Source organism: Tachysurus fulvidraco, chromosome 14 (genome assembly GCF_022655615.1).
Source record: "Tachysurus fulvidraco isolate hzauxx_2018 chromosome 14, HZAU_PFXX_2.0, whole genome shotgun sequence".
NCBI lineage: Eukaryota > Metazoa > Chordata > Actinopteri > Siluriformes > Bagridae > Tachysurus > Tachysurus fulvidraco.
This window is the reverse complement of record NC_062531.1, coordinates 9982295-9998584: the sequence shown is the minus strand read 5'-3', so window position 1 is coordinate 9998584 and position 16290 is coordinate 9982295. Positions and strand designations below refer to the sequence as shown.

Sequence of the window (16290 nt, the reverse complement as noted above, 5' to 3'; positions counted from 1 at the left end):
CACAAACACACATACGGAGTGATAGAGGCTGGGGGGCAGGGGCTGGCCAAGCTGACTGGGCGTGAGAGACGACTCCTCAAGTTCTGCCCCGCACAGAGGGTGTGTCTGGGAAATCCTAAATCACTCCCCTGAGGGGGAACACGGAGAGAGAGAGAGAGAGAGAGAGAGAGAGAGAGAGAGAGAGAGAGAGAGAGAGAGAGAGAGAGAGAGAGATTGTAAAACTCCTAAACAGAAAATCACTGGCACAGCTCATAGTGTGAGGCCAGTGGCAGCATAAGAGGAGCGTTTGTAAGGAAGTTGAAAACTGTTTGTTGTGTTCATTAGTCTTGTCAGTGGGATTTTTGCCCTTGTACATCATGCTTGCTATAGAGTTGTAACAGGGGAAAACTACACGTCTGTCACCGTTACCTGGATACTTCAATTTACTTTCAGACAGGTAAGCTTTCAAATCAAATGATTCAGATGTTGCATCTATATTTTAGATGCAAGGAAACTGAAAATTGGGTCTTTCCTTTGTTTGTTTGGAGCACAAATCAATTAATTAATTATAGATCAGTTTAAATTCAGTTACATTTGGATTAACCATTAAGCCCCTTTCTTCCTGTTGCTGTGTTGTAATGGCCAGTTTGTGTCTTTGTATGTATTTATGAATGTTCAAGAGTTAGTGGCTACAGTGTGTGTGTGTGTGTGTGTGTGTGTGTGTGTGTGTGTGTGTGTGTGTGTGTGTGTGTGTGTGTGTGTGTGTGTGTGTGTGCACTCCAGACAACCAGACTGGCAGACACCACTGCGAGTTTTAATGAATGTGTGACAGATATGCCTCCCATCTCTTGGCTCTGCTCCTGTCCTGAATGTGACACTGTGGGAAGCATCATTGCAGTAAGGGGCAGGTGGTGGGTGTGGGGGGTATTTAGAGTCGCCCATGTCATCTCACAACACCCTGCTAAACACTTCTCAACAAAAGCAAGGATTTATGAATTGTATTGTCTCTGTCATTTAGTGGTAAAGATGGCAAACACAGTGCGGTGTTTGCAAATGGCAGTAACTTGTCAAAACTTGCTGTTGAGGACTTTGGAATTATGCTGAAAGGGGGAGGGGGGTGCTTTATTATTGCCAGTACCAGGATTTGTTCATTTTGTGGTAAGGTTGCAGGGTTATGTAGAGATGAGCAAACAGGCGTGTCACATGTGATCACAGATTGCAAAATGACTACTTTTAGTGATGGAAGTGTGGTGTGTTCACAGCTCTGCTTGTATTTTTGCACTTCCTCAACTAATGGGAGTTGAGTAGGTGGAACAGAGACTTTACAGAAGCAGACGATAATGACATTAAGCTGTGATTTGTGGCTATCAGCTCTTGTGGCTCTGTATTATTGGCAAGAGAAGCTGAATGGAGAAAGTGTCATGACTGGGGTGGAGGAAGCATGTTGATGTATTGCTGCCCATATGGTCAGTTCTGTGTGTGAAGAAAAGCAGAGGGCTGTAGTGGACATGAAAAACATTCAGCTTCTGTCTTCTTGTTGATTTGCAGCTCTTGTGGGATCTAGATTTTATAGATTACATTCCAGTGGTGATAATTATGATGATACCTTTGGTGGTATCAATACCTGTCTAATGTGATGTTTCTAGTCATGCCTATAATGAGGACTATGGTGATGTTAATGCTTATGCATATATTGTCTATAGTGGTGATATCAGTGTCTATGGTGATATCCATGGCAATGTATATATTGCTGTCTGTCTTGATATCAGCGACAATGTATATTGTGATATTTTGATATACATTGTGATGTCTATGTCGATTTCTATTACCTTGTCTATAGTGATATTTATCGTTATATCCATGGCAGGATGATATCAGCCCAAATGAACTAGCAAAAGTAAAATAGAATGATGTTGAAGTGAATTATAGTACTACAACTCTAGTAAAGTCTGAAAAGGGCCAAAAAATTCTTTTGAGCAAGATAAAATATGTTTCAAATGTTTAGGTCTAAAAAGATTATATAGAAGTGGATTGCATTTCTTCTTTTACACAGTGAAATATTTCTCTCTCTCTCACACACACACACACACACACACACACACACACACACACACACACACACACACACACACACACACACACACACACACACACACACACACAAACATTATTTGTAACACTGTTCCATATTTGTTTTCCAGCACATTTGTAGAGTTTATGTTGCAAACCAGAGGGGAAGTGTTATAGTTACAGTACTGAAATAGAAGGTTTAAATCCACGAAAGCAGCTAGGATAAGGATAATAACTGGTGATAAAACATCTGGATAAAATGTGTTGCACCAAAAAACTAAACGAACTTCGAATCATCTCATAAAATTAACTGCCATTGAGATGCAGTAACTTTGTTCATATGGATTTGATCTTCTGTTTGTTCCATCTGAACTCCAGTGTTTCACTCTTTCAGGCTGTCCTGCCTGATGCATGGCTCTGGCCTGAGAGCTCTTTAAACCCACACACTCACCCAGGCTTTTGTCCCTCGTGAGCAGGTTTGAATTAATTAAAGGAGAACTGCATTATTCACGAGATTCCCACCAGCTCTAGTGGGGGGTAGATGGGCCTTGAGAGGACAGAGATTGAGAATGGTGAGCTTGTTGTTTTGAAATACACTGAATTTCCCCCTCCTTCATGTATTTAACCTTTTGGTGTATGTGCCTCAGTGTTTGTCAATGTCTCTGTGTTCTCTGAAAGCTGTTTATGCTGTAAAGACATTTCTGATCTGGGTGAAATGCATAATTAGACCAAGTCATGGTCTGTTATTGTTACTAATCCAGTCTTTGCATAAGCAGATTATACTAGCATACAGTTGATGATTCCTCTGTGGAACAAAACAGCACTGAGTTGCCAATGTAGGAGTTAGAGAGAAGCGATCTGTGTAGTGTGTGTGTGTGTGTGTGTGTGTGTGTGTGTGTGTGTGTGTGTGTGTGTGTGTGTGTGTGTGTGTGTGTGTGTGTGTAACAAATAGGTGCTTTTGGAAAGCTGAAAAGTAAGAGCAAAAAAGAGCCATAATTATGGGAAAGGTAGAGATTTATATAAAAATCATAGATTTATATGAAAAACAAGTACTGTAATTGATGTGAAGCTGTATTTTGAGTATTGGACATGCACTTATGTTAAATCACTTGAATGTCATAACATTTCCTTTGTATAAAGTAAACAAAAAAGGTCAAAGACATAAAGTACAATTGGTACATATTTATGAAATTGGTCATTCTTTAAAAAATGATGAGCATCACATGTTTAAATGTTATTTGTGAGTTTTCTTTAAAAAAAAAGGTTAGTGATGACTAACGTGGATGGCAGTTTGCATAAATTGTGATGAAAAGTATCATGATTAAATGTACCATGCTCTCAGGACTAACTGATTAGCTGGTGTAATTCTGAGCCACATTCCTTCAGAGCCACAGCTGTCTCTCTACCACACACAGTGAGGAGCTCCTCTGGGCAGCGCCATCTCATATACCAGCCTGTGGTTATATAAAGCATGGTGCTTGACCCACACTGCATTCCAGTGAAAAAAAAAATCTTAATTACTGTATGTTTCAGGCATGCAAGGCACTCAGACTGTGTGCTGCTTACACTAGTAATGTGTTGTTAGAGCAGGTAGGGCAGTGTTTTGAATAAAGGTTAAGAGCCATGGTCATTCTGGATGTTTATGAACATTGTCATGATGTTTTAGTCACACTGAGATGATCCTCGATAACTAGGTGTGAAGACGTGAGCTGTCCTGTTGCTCACCTCCTCTTGTCACAATCCTGATCATTCTGGATTGAGTGAGTAAAACATCATGGCTCTGACTCACATAGGCATCACATCAGCATCAAACACAACACAGAAGATATGAAATATTTTTGCTGTTGCTATCTTGCTGCTATTGCAAAACCTCAAACTCAGAGTATACGATTATGTTTTTGACTAAACTGAGCTCAGGAAGTTTCTTCTTTAACACCAGTGGATATTGTGACTGTTGCTCAGCTGTATACATGGGAAAAGAGGAAATAATACTGCAGGGGATTTCTAACCAGCCATAATCATCACTCAGGGATCACTCACAGGGATCTGTGGATGTTACCCTACGCTACCTGAGTGACACCACATGAAAAGCAGAAGGAGTGAATGGGGTGTTTAGTTTCAAGGCTCTGGACAGTCCAGGTGCTCCAGGTGTGGCAGTCTGCTGTGTAAACACACAACTCGGTCCCTAAAAGCATCTATAGGGTCATCGATCAAACTCAAGACGTCTGGTAAGGAATTAGTGATTGAAAATAAGATAGGATACATGGTGAGCTAAGACCAAAGTGATTTGGAGCAGGAAGAGCTTCAGAATAGTGAATAGAAGAGCTTCATAAGAGAGATGTGCATGATTTAGTGTACTGGTTCATATAAAGGAATTAATAGGATCTTCATGTACCACTCACTCAGTGATAATTACATAATTGTATTTATGATGATGTAAGATGAAAGGTGATAGAGGGTTGCAGGGGAACGGAGGAATAACAGAACCAGTGGAATGAACTGGTGTAATGTTAGGCTGGAATCTGCCTTTGGTTGGAATGAGATCATGACAATGTCAGGCCTTTAAGAGAGAAACTATTATGGAGGTTGAATTTCAAGCACACACACGCACACACACACACACACACACACACACACACACACACACACACACACACACACACACACACACACACACACACCACAAAGGGTCGTGTGTGAGTGTGTGTGTGTGTGTGTGTGTGTGTGTGTGAAGTGAACACTTGAATAGGGTCAGTAAGCTCAAAGACACCAACTTGTGTCTAGAGAAGCAATATAACAAATTTGCGATCTTCACCTACTGCGAGGACATACATACACTCCAGTACTAACAATGGTTTTCATTTTGCTGCCACATGGACCAAGTATTAAAGCGTCAGTGTATTACTATTATAGGCATTATTATTTTATAATATTTTATAAGTCTGAAACCACTTTGGAAATCTGGGAAATAAATGAAATGTGAAATATTTAAAACAAAGATATTAAAGTATTTTATATTTAGGATTCTGCACTATTTTTAAGTCCTTATTTAAATGTAAGGAAATTAGTGATGGTCCATGTTAACTCTGAAATTCATGTAAATGATTCTACTTTTCACTCAAGTTGTTGCCAAGAATGCAAATTAAACACATTTTCACTAGAGATCGCAGGCTTTTGGATCCCACTGTATATAGTCATTGTTTATTATATATAGTTAACTGCCTGTTCATAATTCAGTGCTCCAGAGACCAGAAACCAAATGTTCATTAATGCTCAAAGAAAACATGTAGTGGAATTGTCAAATATAAAATAGTTACTGTCAATAAATATTGTATGGTATCATATCATAGCAGCTTCGGTGGTATCATCAAACGGGTGTCTTATAAATCAAAACCATACCATTTCATGTGGAAGAATGACGATTAAAACGATAGTAGATTGCATGTTGTATGCTGATTTGCAGAAATTAGCCAACAGATGCGATTCAGACGCATCTTGAGAGTCACGCACATGTGTGCTGTTTTATTTATTGCTATAGTTCAACATCACAAAGTTATTAAAAGTAATATATTTTAGCTATAAATGGTGTAAATAAGCAGTGAACAGCATCTAAAATAAGGAGGGGGGCTAAGAAACACACCAGGTACACATACCAGTGAAAATCTCAGTGTTACAGCAGTGTAATCTCTTTTTTACTCATATTTTACTGCAGAGATTCTCATAAAAGAGAATAAGATGTTTGAATGTTAAATTGCAAATACTTAGGCAAACAGCATGAATCTCATCCGATTACCTATGCTATTTTTTTCAAGGAGGTAAACAAACCCTAAGTGTGTATTGTGAATCCTTATAAATATATGAGTAAGGCATTTGTGGTTGGACAAGCGAGAACAAGTGCAGAGATGTTATCAGACAGTCTCTGTGGATCTGCAAGGAAACGTGTCTGTCTCATATGTAATGTTCAGTGCAAAGAGGCCTCATTTTTATGCCCAATTAGTGGTCCCACAAACAGGGAGAGGAATGTTGAGGTAAACACTTTCTGGAGAAAATGTGTTGCTCATGTGGTCTGCACGATCTCGTCTAACTAGGCATATTCTTAACTCTCTAGGCTCTGAAATTGGAGTAAAGAATAAATTGTACGTTTCTTCAATGTCTTTCACAGAACTGAGAATGATGGCTGAAGGGAAGTTTGCCAGCTTGCCCAGGAACCTGCACATGAGCCACCAGTGCACGTTGGCTTCCTCTATGGACCTGCTGAGCTCTGGCATGAAAGAGGTGCCTTCCACCAGCTATCAAGGAGTATCTATTCATGGCACCCTGCCCAGAAAAAAGAAGGGTGTTGCCACCCATTCTAGGGCATGGGAGATGTGTGGGTCACTGCCACACCCAACACGCTGCCGCCTGCCATCCTCACCACTTATACACAACATCATAGAGGAGAACCAGCCTTTTCAGACACGGAGACAAGACTACACATCACAGAGGTATCGTCAACATGCCGCATCAAGTCCATACATTCATATATATGTATAGTATCTTTCTGTGTATATAGTGTGACAAAAAAGAAATTAACGAATTTAAAAACTAACATCACACCGCTTCAAGTTTCATTATAACATAAGCACAACATAAAGAATATGCATATGCATGTGTTTAAGAGAGAGAGAGAGAGAGAGAGAGAGAGAGAGAGAGAGAGAGAGTGTGTGTGTGTGTGTGTGTGTGTGTGTGTGTGTGTGTGTGTGTGTGTGTGTGTGTGTGTGTGTGTGTGTGTGTGTGTGTGTGTGTGTGTGTGTGTGTGTGTGTGTGTGTGTGTGTGTGTGTGTGTGTGTAAGAAGAAATATTCTTGGAATTTGTGTGACCCCGAGATTAGGGTAGTAATTAGAAAAAGAAGTGGAGTTAGAATGATACATTATCAATAGTTGAGGTTTTCCTGTGAGACGCATGCTGCAGTGGTTTGAATCCATGTGCCTTTTAGTGGGACACAGAACTTTAAATGAATACAAAGTTCTTCTGGTCATCTTTATCCCACTCTCTGCCACCACCATCAAAAACATCAAACAAACATTCTTATAGTGTTTATCACGGTGCAGTGTTGAATAAGCCTATTTATGTTGAAGTGTGTGATAAAAATGGTGAGTTCCTTTACAAAACCAAGCTCTGGCAAATCACACATTTTCTAAACCTGTGTTTAAAGTGAGAAAATGGCAGTTAGGTGCTGTTTTTGGACTAACAACTCTCAATATGTACTAGCAATTTTAGAACAAAGCTGGTTTAAAAATATGGCAAATTCTGAAGTCTTATCCCAGGTTGTTCTGCTTTACCACAAAAATTAGAAATAGAAGAGAATGGGAAATCCCAAGCAAATTAGAACACACCACTAAATTACGTTTGTGCCTGTACATAAATAGAAGCCTAAGTCAGCGACAAAGTGTAATAGACTTGACAGACTGTATGATGTTGTAAGAGGGGCTGTAAGATCTCCAATCTCCTGTAAATTGGTCTGTCAGTATAATGCAGGCTTACATGAAAATATGGCACTTTTCTTACTTTTATTATTGTCATCGCTTACGTGGTTTTGAACACCGTACATTACAACTTATTATACACCTTTTTGCGCATACTTGACCTGCACGTACAACGACTCATACGTCAGCGTGCCAAATCCCAATAACACAATTACTACCATTACTACTACTACGACAAAATAACCACAGAAAATAAATCTCACAATGTCTTTCTTTTCCTTTGCTTTTTCAGCCATGTAACACATGATCACAATGATCTTAATTGAAAAATGGTGTTGCAGATTATTAAAAGGTCATAACTTAGAAGAATGTGGTAGTGCAAAGAAAGTGAAGAAGCTACTGTAAGCATATAGCACCCGAGGTGAGTGCATAGCAGCCACCTTACAGGCCTGCATCACTGGCCATTGATTTTTCTATAAATGTGAAATACTTGTGATTTACTTGCACTGAAGTAAGTATCTTTTCTGCTCCACCATTCAGCATTAATCCATCATGACAAGATGTCTTTTTTAATAATAAAAAAATTAATTCTTCTACAATATGACCATATCTCTGGTCATGTATGTGACAGATTTCATTACTTATACTGGGTCCTAATTTCAACAATCTTAATAATTCTCACAGATTTGAAAGTGTCAGCTAAAGACGCACTATATGACCACATACCCTTTCTGGCTCTGTCACCAAACTGACTTGTTGAAAGTTGAAAGCATACAACTGCATAGAATGTCTTTGTATGCTGTAGAATAAGATTTTCCATTCACTGAACATTAGAGGCCCAAACCTGTGTCATAATAACATTTCCCATCTTAGATACATAAAAAGCACTGCCAAGGTTGGAGTGGAAGAACTTATCTGTCCTCCACAAATCCCTGAACTCAACCCCACTGAACACCTTTTAGATGAACTGGAATGCCACCTTGCCCTAGGCCTCCTCACCCAACATCAATACCTCACCACACTAATGCTCTGGTAGCTGAATGGACATAAATTCCCACAACCACTTTTTGAAAATCTAGTGCAAATCCTTTCCAGAAGAGAGTGATGGTCAGGTGTCCACAAACATTTGGCTGTATAATGTAGTTATCAATAGTTATAAAAACAAACAAACCTCAAAGCCAGGTCCTCATTCTGATATCAAACTGTGCTCCCTTCTGCTTACCAGTATTACGTCAAGCATAACTGTTTGTCCTACTCTTCAACATGCATGTAACACGTTCCCTAATACAGGAAAAGAAGAATATATCAGGCATATGAGTAAGTGAGGAGTTGTTTAACTGCGGATACAAAGTTAGCACCTTAGAACAACTGACAAATAATGACAAATAATATGAACCAAGTTAGAGACCATTTAGACAGAATTAAAGCATTTGGCCTATAAAGTTTTTTGTGTCATGCAGATTTGATTGTACACACTGTAGGCAGAAAGTAAGGCTTGTATTAGGTGCAGTGAAGCAGTGTTTATTAGTGTTTATAGCAGCTCACATCTTCAACATAGAATTACACACACCATTCATAGTAGCATTTATTTTCTACATGTACCACTCGGCAAGAACCAGTAAACAATATGCCTAAGCCTGAAGTTTTTGTTTTTTTTTTGGTTTTACTGAAGTAGCTGATGGAATTTAAATTGTTAAAGATCTCAGTTCAAGCCATCCAAATCCATGCGAGAATTTAATAGTATATATGAATTGTTAGATTTTACATTTAACAAGTGTAGTTAACAGGACAAATCTCTCTCTCTCTCTCTCTCTCTCTCTCTCTCTCTCTCTCTCTCTCTCTCTCTCTCTCTCTCTCTCTCTCTCTCTCTCTCTCTCTCATTCTCTATCTCTCATGAGTAATTTTTTGAGTCGTGCTGAAAACAGAGAATCACATCATACAGTCGTCCCACAGTTAAGCCCCCAGTAATAACAGCAGTCTTATGAGAACTGGCGCCAGGTGGACATCCACACAGTCACCCAGTAAAATCGTGACCTGCTTAGTGTGTGTACACTCTTAACGTGTCATTCATGTAGCTTATTTATTTTAATTGGGCAAAGTGGTGTATAATTGTTTGATGTTTAAACTTATGTATGTCAGCTGTTGTAAAAATGGAATAACTACTGTGGCAGTGAGGACATTCCTGCTGTAATGATACCAGAGAGCAGAGTTAAACAGGGAGCATGAACTCGAACCTGCCACCTCTTCCAACTAACTGCTGCTGCTTTCCGTAACAGTAATAAATACAAGTGAATGACACATGGTGGTGTCAGAGTGGGCCAACCTCTTCAGCCTGCTTTACTGTGTAATTATGTTTGACACATCCTCCCCTTCACCAGCAAAGTGCTGCTCAAACAATACATTCCTGACACATCAGTTTAATTACTGACATACAGCTGGCTCAGATAACTGTTTACGGTTTTGAAAAATAAAGCAACAGCCACAATTAAAGATGAGTTTTTGATTCATCGCTTCAGTTGAAAAGTTTTAGCTCTTATTAATAATGACTTTATTAATAAAAGCATGTAATATTTTAGCTTGTGGGGATGTGGTAGCCTAGTTGTTAAGGTATTGGGCTACCAATCAGAAGGTTGTGAGCTCGATTCCTACGTCCACCAAAGTTGCCACAACTACCTATCTACCTATAATAATAATTATAATAATAATAATAATAATAGGCCATGGTGGCTCAGTGGTTAGCATGTTTGCCTCCAGTGTGGAGGTTTTGATTCACACCCTGTGTGTGTTGAGTTTGCTCTAGTTTCCTTTAGAGACATGTGTTTTAGGCTTATTGTCATCTCTAAATTGTCCATAGAGTGTGAATAGGTATATGAGTGTGTGCGTCTGTGCCCTGCAGTGGACTCTAGAGTGTCCCCTGCCTTGTCTCTGAGTACAGACAATATAAAACGTCTTCACTCTCTTACTTTAAAAAGGTCACTGAAATGGTCTCTCCTCTCACCTGTTTCTCTCTGACCCTGTTTTTATTCCTTTCTCATGTCACCATGTCTCTGTCCTCCTGTCCCTGTCTGAGTGCTACCCCTTCAGACTTGTGTTTCTCATCTCAACTGATATTATCACAATGCACCAACAAAGCTGCACTGTTTCCATTTGTCCTCTGTTTAACCAGGTCACCTTTCTCTGATAACATCTCTGCCTCACAAGAGGAGACCTGGCCAGAGCAACGGTGCTCTTGACGAAACTAGAAAAACATTTACTGAACAGGCTTCAAAAACAGCACATCAGCATTATTGGGCAAACCTTAGACTCAATTATTACATTTATTTTTTGAAATACTATAAAAAAAATTGAAATATGGCTTTAACATTAGTTGAAAGTGTTGAGAAGCACTTCTTTTGTACTTCTTTTTTCTTTTTTTTTACAGACATTGTGTATCTTTATGATAATATGAGGAGCCATTAAAAGGCAACAGATTTAAATGGCTGTTATTATTATGTAGAGCAATATCACATCAAGCTAAGATACCAAGTTGAAGCAAAAAGTCTTGACACCACATTTATTATGCTGATTATTCTGTTCCAAAGAATCCAAAATAGAAAGTAACACCACACTTTACCACACCTGAATAATGCCCATAAATTATGAATGATTTTATTATCTAACTCTGGTGGTACATAAGAAATAAAACATAGCAATTTGCCAATCAATAGAGCCGTTCAGAATGGGCAAGAAATCATTGCAAGTATTATTAGTTTACATCCAGGGAACAAGCAGGAAAATAGATTGCCTACATTATAACACCTATAAACAGTTATTCCTCTTTTGTGCTTTACCTCTGAATGTTAAACTGGAGAAAAGTATTAAATCGACAGCATTTTAATGAAAGTTTCACCGTATCAATATATATCCTATAATTTTAAAATATCAGTATTAATCAGAGATTAGTCCTCTACCATACAAGTCCCTATGAGTTAGCTGTCTCTAGAGTGATCTTTGCATATTAGAACAAGTGCATCTGAATTAGAGCACAGTCAGGATTGAATAAGATATCAGTAGAGAAAATAAATCAACACCTGCTGATCAGTCGGAGTCAAGAATTCAACCTCACTGTGATATAAAGAGAAATAACTCATGACCACTCAGAGAATAGAAATAAGAGAAACCTTTGGTGAATAATGATACAGGATGTGGTACATCCTGAGATAATAGTTACTCATATTACAGGGCATAATGTTAAGGTAGTCTAGCCATGAATTTTTACTACAGTAGTATCAAGCTATACAACACAACTTTTGGATACAATCCAGTCAGCCAGTGCGCTCTCTCTCTCTCGCTCTCTCTCTCTCGCTCTCTCTCTCTCTCTCTCTCTCTCTCTCTCTCTCTCTCTCTCTCTCTCTCTCTCACACACACACACACACACACACACACACACACACACACACACACACACACACTCTCTGTGTACAGTATGTTTGGCTTACTACAAAGACAAGAACATGTGTCAGCTGACATTTAGAAGGTTACCTAACATCGGGCGGCTATTTTACTGTCAACAGGCACAGGAAAGGTGAAAAATGGATATCACACGCTAAAGAGCGCTGCCAACTATACAGCTAGCAATGGCCTCTCATCACCATAACAACACCTGGTTGTAACTCTGCGTGACATGCGGAAGAGGTGATGAAGGTTGTGTTTGTGAGTGTGTGTGTGTGTGTGTGTGTGTGTGTGTGTGTGTGAGAGAGAGAGAGAGAGAGAGAGAGAGAGAGAGAGAGAGAGAGAGGGGGGAACAGAAAGGAAGATACACAGACACCAGACTAAAGCAGATCTTAATAAACACTTTTCTGGCATTTTCCTGTTTACTTACATGATTTTTGTTTGGATGTGGATTTAATGGAAATATACACAGGAGTTTGGTACACTGGCTTTTAGGAGGTGAGATCCAGTCTGTCATTTGGAGCGTTGGAGTGTATATAAGTTCAGGTGAGTGACTTAAGAGAGTGGATAAAAGCCCTGCCTTCTTTTTATAAGCAGTTTGAGGAGTTATAAGCAGTTGTCATACTGGCTGATGTATTAACTATTAATGAGCTCAAACCAGTGATATCTAATATCACAGTACAGAGTGACTTTACTGAGACTCAGAGCTAATCTATACATAGATGAATGGAGAGAAGTGTTTCAATCTATTTGGATTATAAATGTGAATATGTAAGAACACTCAAAGAGAGAGAGAGAGAGAGAGAGAGAGAGAGAGAGAGAGAGAGAGAGAATGGAGAGGCAGTAGGGGAAGACAGCATGTAATGTAATATGAGTAAGAATACTGTGCAGTGATAAAGTGTAATATTGGTTTGGAAAGTGTTCAGAAGGTCAGAGACTTGAGCCCCAGCACTGCCAAGCTGACAAGTGTTGGGCCCTAAAGGAAGGCCCTTAACCCTCCCTGCTTCAGGGGGGCATATCATTTCTGATCCCAGCTTCCTAACAAGCTGAGAAAAAAATTTCACTGTGCTGTAATGTATATGTGACAAATAAACACTGCTTCTACCACTAGATGAATAGTAGAAATACTGGTCAAGTTGCATTATGAGAGTACTGGTTCCACTGCTTGTTCAAGAAATTGCCACAGTGCATCATGGGATCCCATCAGTGCACTACATTACACTTTCTACATTAGACTTTGTGATATGATCAGAATCATGCTTTATAATATGTACTACATCGTTTGTGACGTGTAGCTTCAGATGTACCGCTAGTAACATGAAAGCAATGTCTGGAAAATAAAGTGTAAAGTGAACACTTCCTCATACACTGAACACAGATTCTGCTTATTTTGTTACTAAAAGATCATTTCTTGACATAATGGACATGTTTATCTATTTAATGCAATGTTATGGAAAAGACACGGGACATAAACTTACTTTAGTTAAAATCATTTTGTTACTTTGTGTGGTCAAAATTATTTAATTGAAATATTATGTCAGTTGTGATGAAGAGATTATGTCATTTAGCCTTGTAAGCATGACAGTATAACCATAGCATGAGCAGGAGATAACCATAGTATAAGAAGACTAGAGAGGGTGTGGAGAGGGTGTAATTGTAGAGTTGACAGCTAGCTGAATTAGGGACACACAGTACTGGATATTATACAAGCATTTCCTCTTGAGCACCTAATAGCTGACATACTGTTGATTGTGTGTGAGTGTGTGTTTTATGTTAGGGTCAGGAACACTGAAGGCAGACAAAGGCTGATTAAACATCCGCTCAATTCTAGCCGTTGATAGAGGTTTGATTGCTTTCTGCACCTGCGTCACCATGAAGCTCTTCTCTTCCTGGAACGGCTCTGTTTTTCTCACCTGGTCATGATCGACCCAAACAGCTGTGATATGTGCAGTAAACATGCCACCTGAAACACAATGCAGCCCCATAAACCACATGATAAGCTTTCTTCATATTCATCTGTAATCAGATAAGCGCTGGATATTTGTGTCTTTCTCATGCCTCTATGTGCTTTAAAGTTTGTTTCTTGATTATTATTCTTGTCTCCTGCGCCACCTAGCAGGGGGTTTAAGGGATTTCCTTTTACTGCAAGTGTAAACAACCATTTTTAACCATCAGGTGTGTGTTGGATTACTCTTAAGTGTCTCTTTCTTATTCGTTTCCTTTACACACACACACACACACACACACACACACACACACACACACACACACACACACACACACACACACACACACACACACACACACACACACACACACACAGAGAGAGATAGACTGTCTTCAGGGAGAAAAAGAGAAACATATGAATAGAGAAAGTGTGAGTGACACAATAAATCACTTTTCAATTATAGACATTTCTGGTGGAAATGATGCTCACAATGACAGCAGAATTATACTGAGATCTGTGTGTGTGTGTGTGTGTGTGTGAGAGAGAGAGAGAGAGAGAGAGAGAGAGAGAGAGAGAGAGAGAGAGAGAGAGAGAGAGAGAGAGGGAGAGAGAGAGGGAGGGAGAGTGACAGAGAGAGACACAGAGAGAGAGAGAGAGAGAGAGAGAGAGAGAGAGAGGGAGAGGGAGAGAGACAGAGACAGAGATAGAGACACAGAGAGAGAGAGAGAGAGAGAGAGAGAGAGAGAGAGAGAGAGACAGACAGACAGAGAGAGACAGAGAGAGAGAGAGAGAGAGAGACAGAGAGAGAGACAGAGAGAGAGAGAGGGAGAGGGAGAGAGAGAGGGAGAGAGAGAGACACACACACAGAGAGAGAGAGAGAGAGAGAGAGAGAGAGAGAGAGAGAGAGAGAGAGAGAGAGAGGGAGAGAGAGAGAGACACACAGAGAGAGAGAGAGAGAGAGAGAGAGAGAGAGAGAGAGAGAGAGAGAGAGAGAGATCAGCTCAAGCACACAGGTATGTATATAAGGTCTTGTAAATTGCACATGAAGTGTCTCAGATGCTACAGAAATCCAGAAAAAACCTCTTGGTGACCTGCCGCGTCCTCAATCCAGTGGCCTGCTCATGACCGGAGAAGTTTGGAAAAACTCAACAGTTCAGCTGGGTACAAATCTCTAAATTAAGACACAATACAGCTGTGGTTTGGCTGTAGCAGAGGAGAAAGCAAAGTGAGATGGATGTGTGTCCTAAATGCCTCAAGCCTCTCTGTGGGATGCAGACCATATGGGTGGTTTTGATGATCCCAAAGTGCTAACAAAAGCACTACAAAGTGTACAAAGGTATTCAAATACACAGTTAGCTGTTTGAGGAAGCAGTATTTGAATAGTGAAATCACTATTTGGGTATTTATTATGCTCTCTGCCCAAATGGAGTCAGTGAAAACATATAATTGTAAAGAAGAAAACTCTGAGTGCTCAGAACAGCACCATGGAAGTTGGAGATTAGCATTAGTGCAGTATTAGTTAGTAAGAAGCTGGTTCAAGCCCCAGCACGGCCATATATATATATATATATATATATATATATATATATATATATATATATATATATATATATATATATATATATATATATATATGTATGTATAGTTTTAATTTAAGAGTGTCTGCTAATATCGTGGGGCTAAAGGCCGAGAGAAGTTTAAAACCCTTTTTACCAGTACACGTGTTCAGAATGAAAATGGACTTATGAGACATATTAAATCAGTATAAATAAAATGATTAATTTATTGCCACAAGTTTGATATAAAATGAGTCAGTACACTGTTGGCATTCAGATTGAGGCCTGTTGGGATAAGAATTTTATGGTTAAAGATAACTCGTTCATAGTTTAGCGGCTTGAGGCATCTCAAAGAGAAGAAATGGATTCGATAACACCAATTACTCTAAACTAAGCATTTAAGTAAAATGAATTAGCCTGCTTTTTTTTCTAGAGAAAGAAGGTATAAAGGAGAGAGATGGATCATCACATACAATGTAAACTCATACACTGTTAGTATTGTCCAAAACCAACTACTTGATAAATGTTTTACACATATAATCGAATTAATGTGTAAGATGTGACCTTCTAATAATCATTGTCATTCTTTTTTTACATTTTTATAACTAATAAAAAGAAAGAAAACCGAAAAAAAAGAAGACATCGACCAAAGAATTGGGGCTTCCTGCACCTGAAATACACATTCAGGTATTTTTCACACTAGACAGTGTACAAGAAAATGGATCTCCATTGTGAGTTTGGATAATATAATTCCAGTTGTCGGTCTTTATTGAGGTATTTAGCTCAGGTCATCATGACCATACATTTTTTCATATCGTCTTGCTCTAGTACTTAATGCCAC

At 39.2% G+C, this 16290-nt stretch overlaps 1 protein-coding gene across 4 annotated transcripts in view; it reads left to right on the top strand.

The window, feature by feature from the left end:
- Window positions 1-16290, top strand: part of bcar3 (BCAR3 adaptor protein, NSP family member) — a 70574-nt gene that overhangs the window by 26092 nt on the left and 28192 nt on the right. For 3 of the 4 annotated variants that reach the window (XM_027166523.2, XM_027166522.2, XM_027166521.2), the window contains one exon: window positions 6212-6533. In XM_027166523.2, coding sequence (XP_027022324.2) covers window positions 6212-6533 — 322 coding nt within the window. Of the gene's footprint in view, window positions 1-182; window positions 437-6211; window positions 6534-16290 lie in introns of those variants that run through there. The other variant, XM_027166524.2, reaches the window with a different exon arrangement.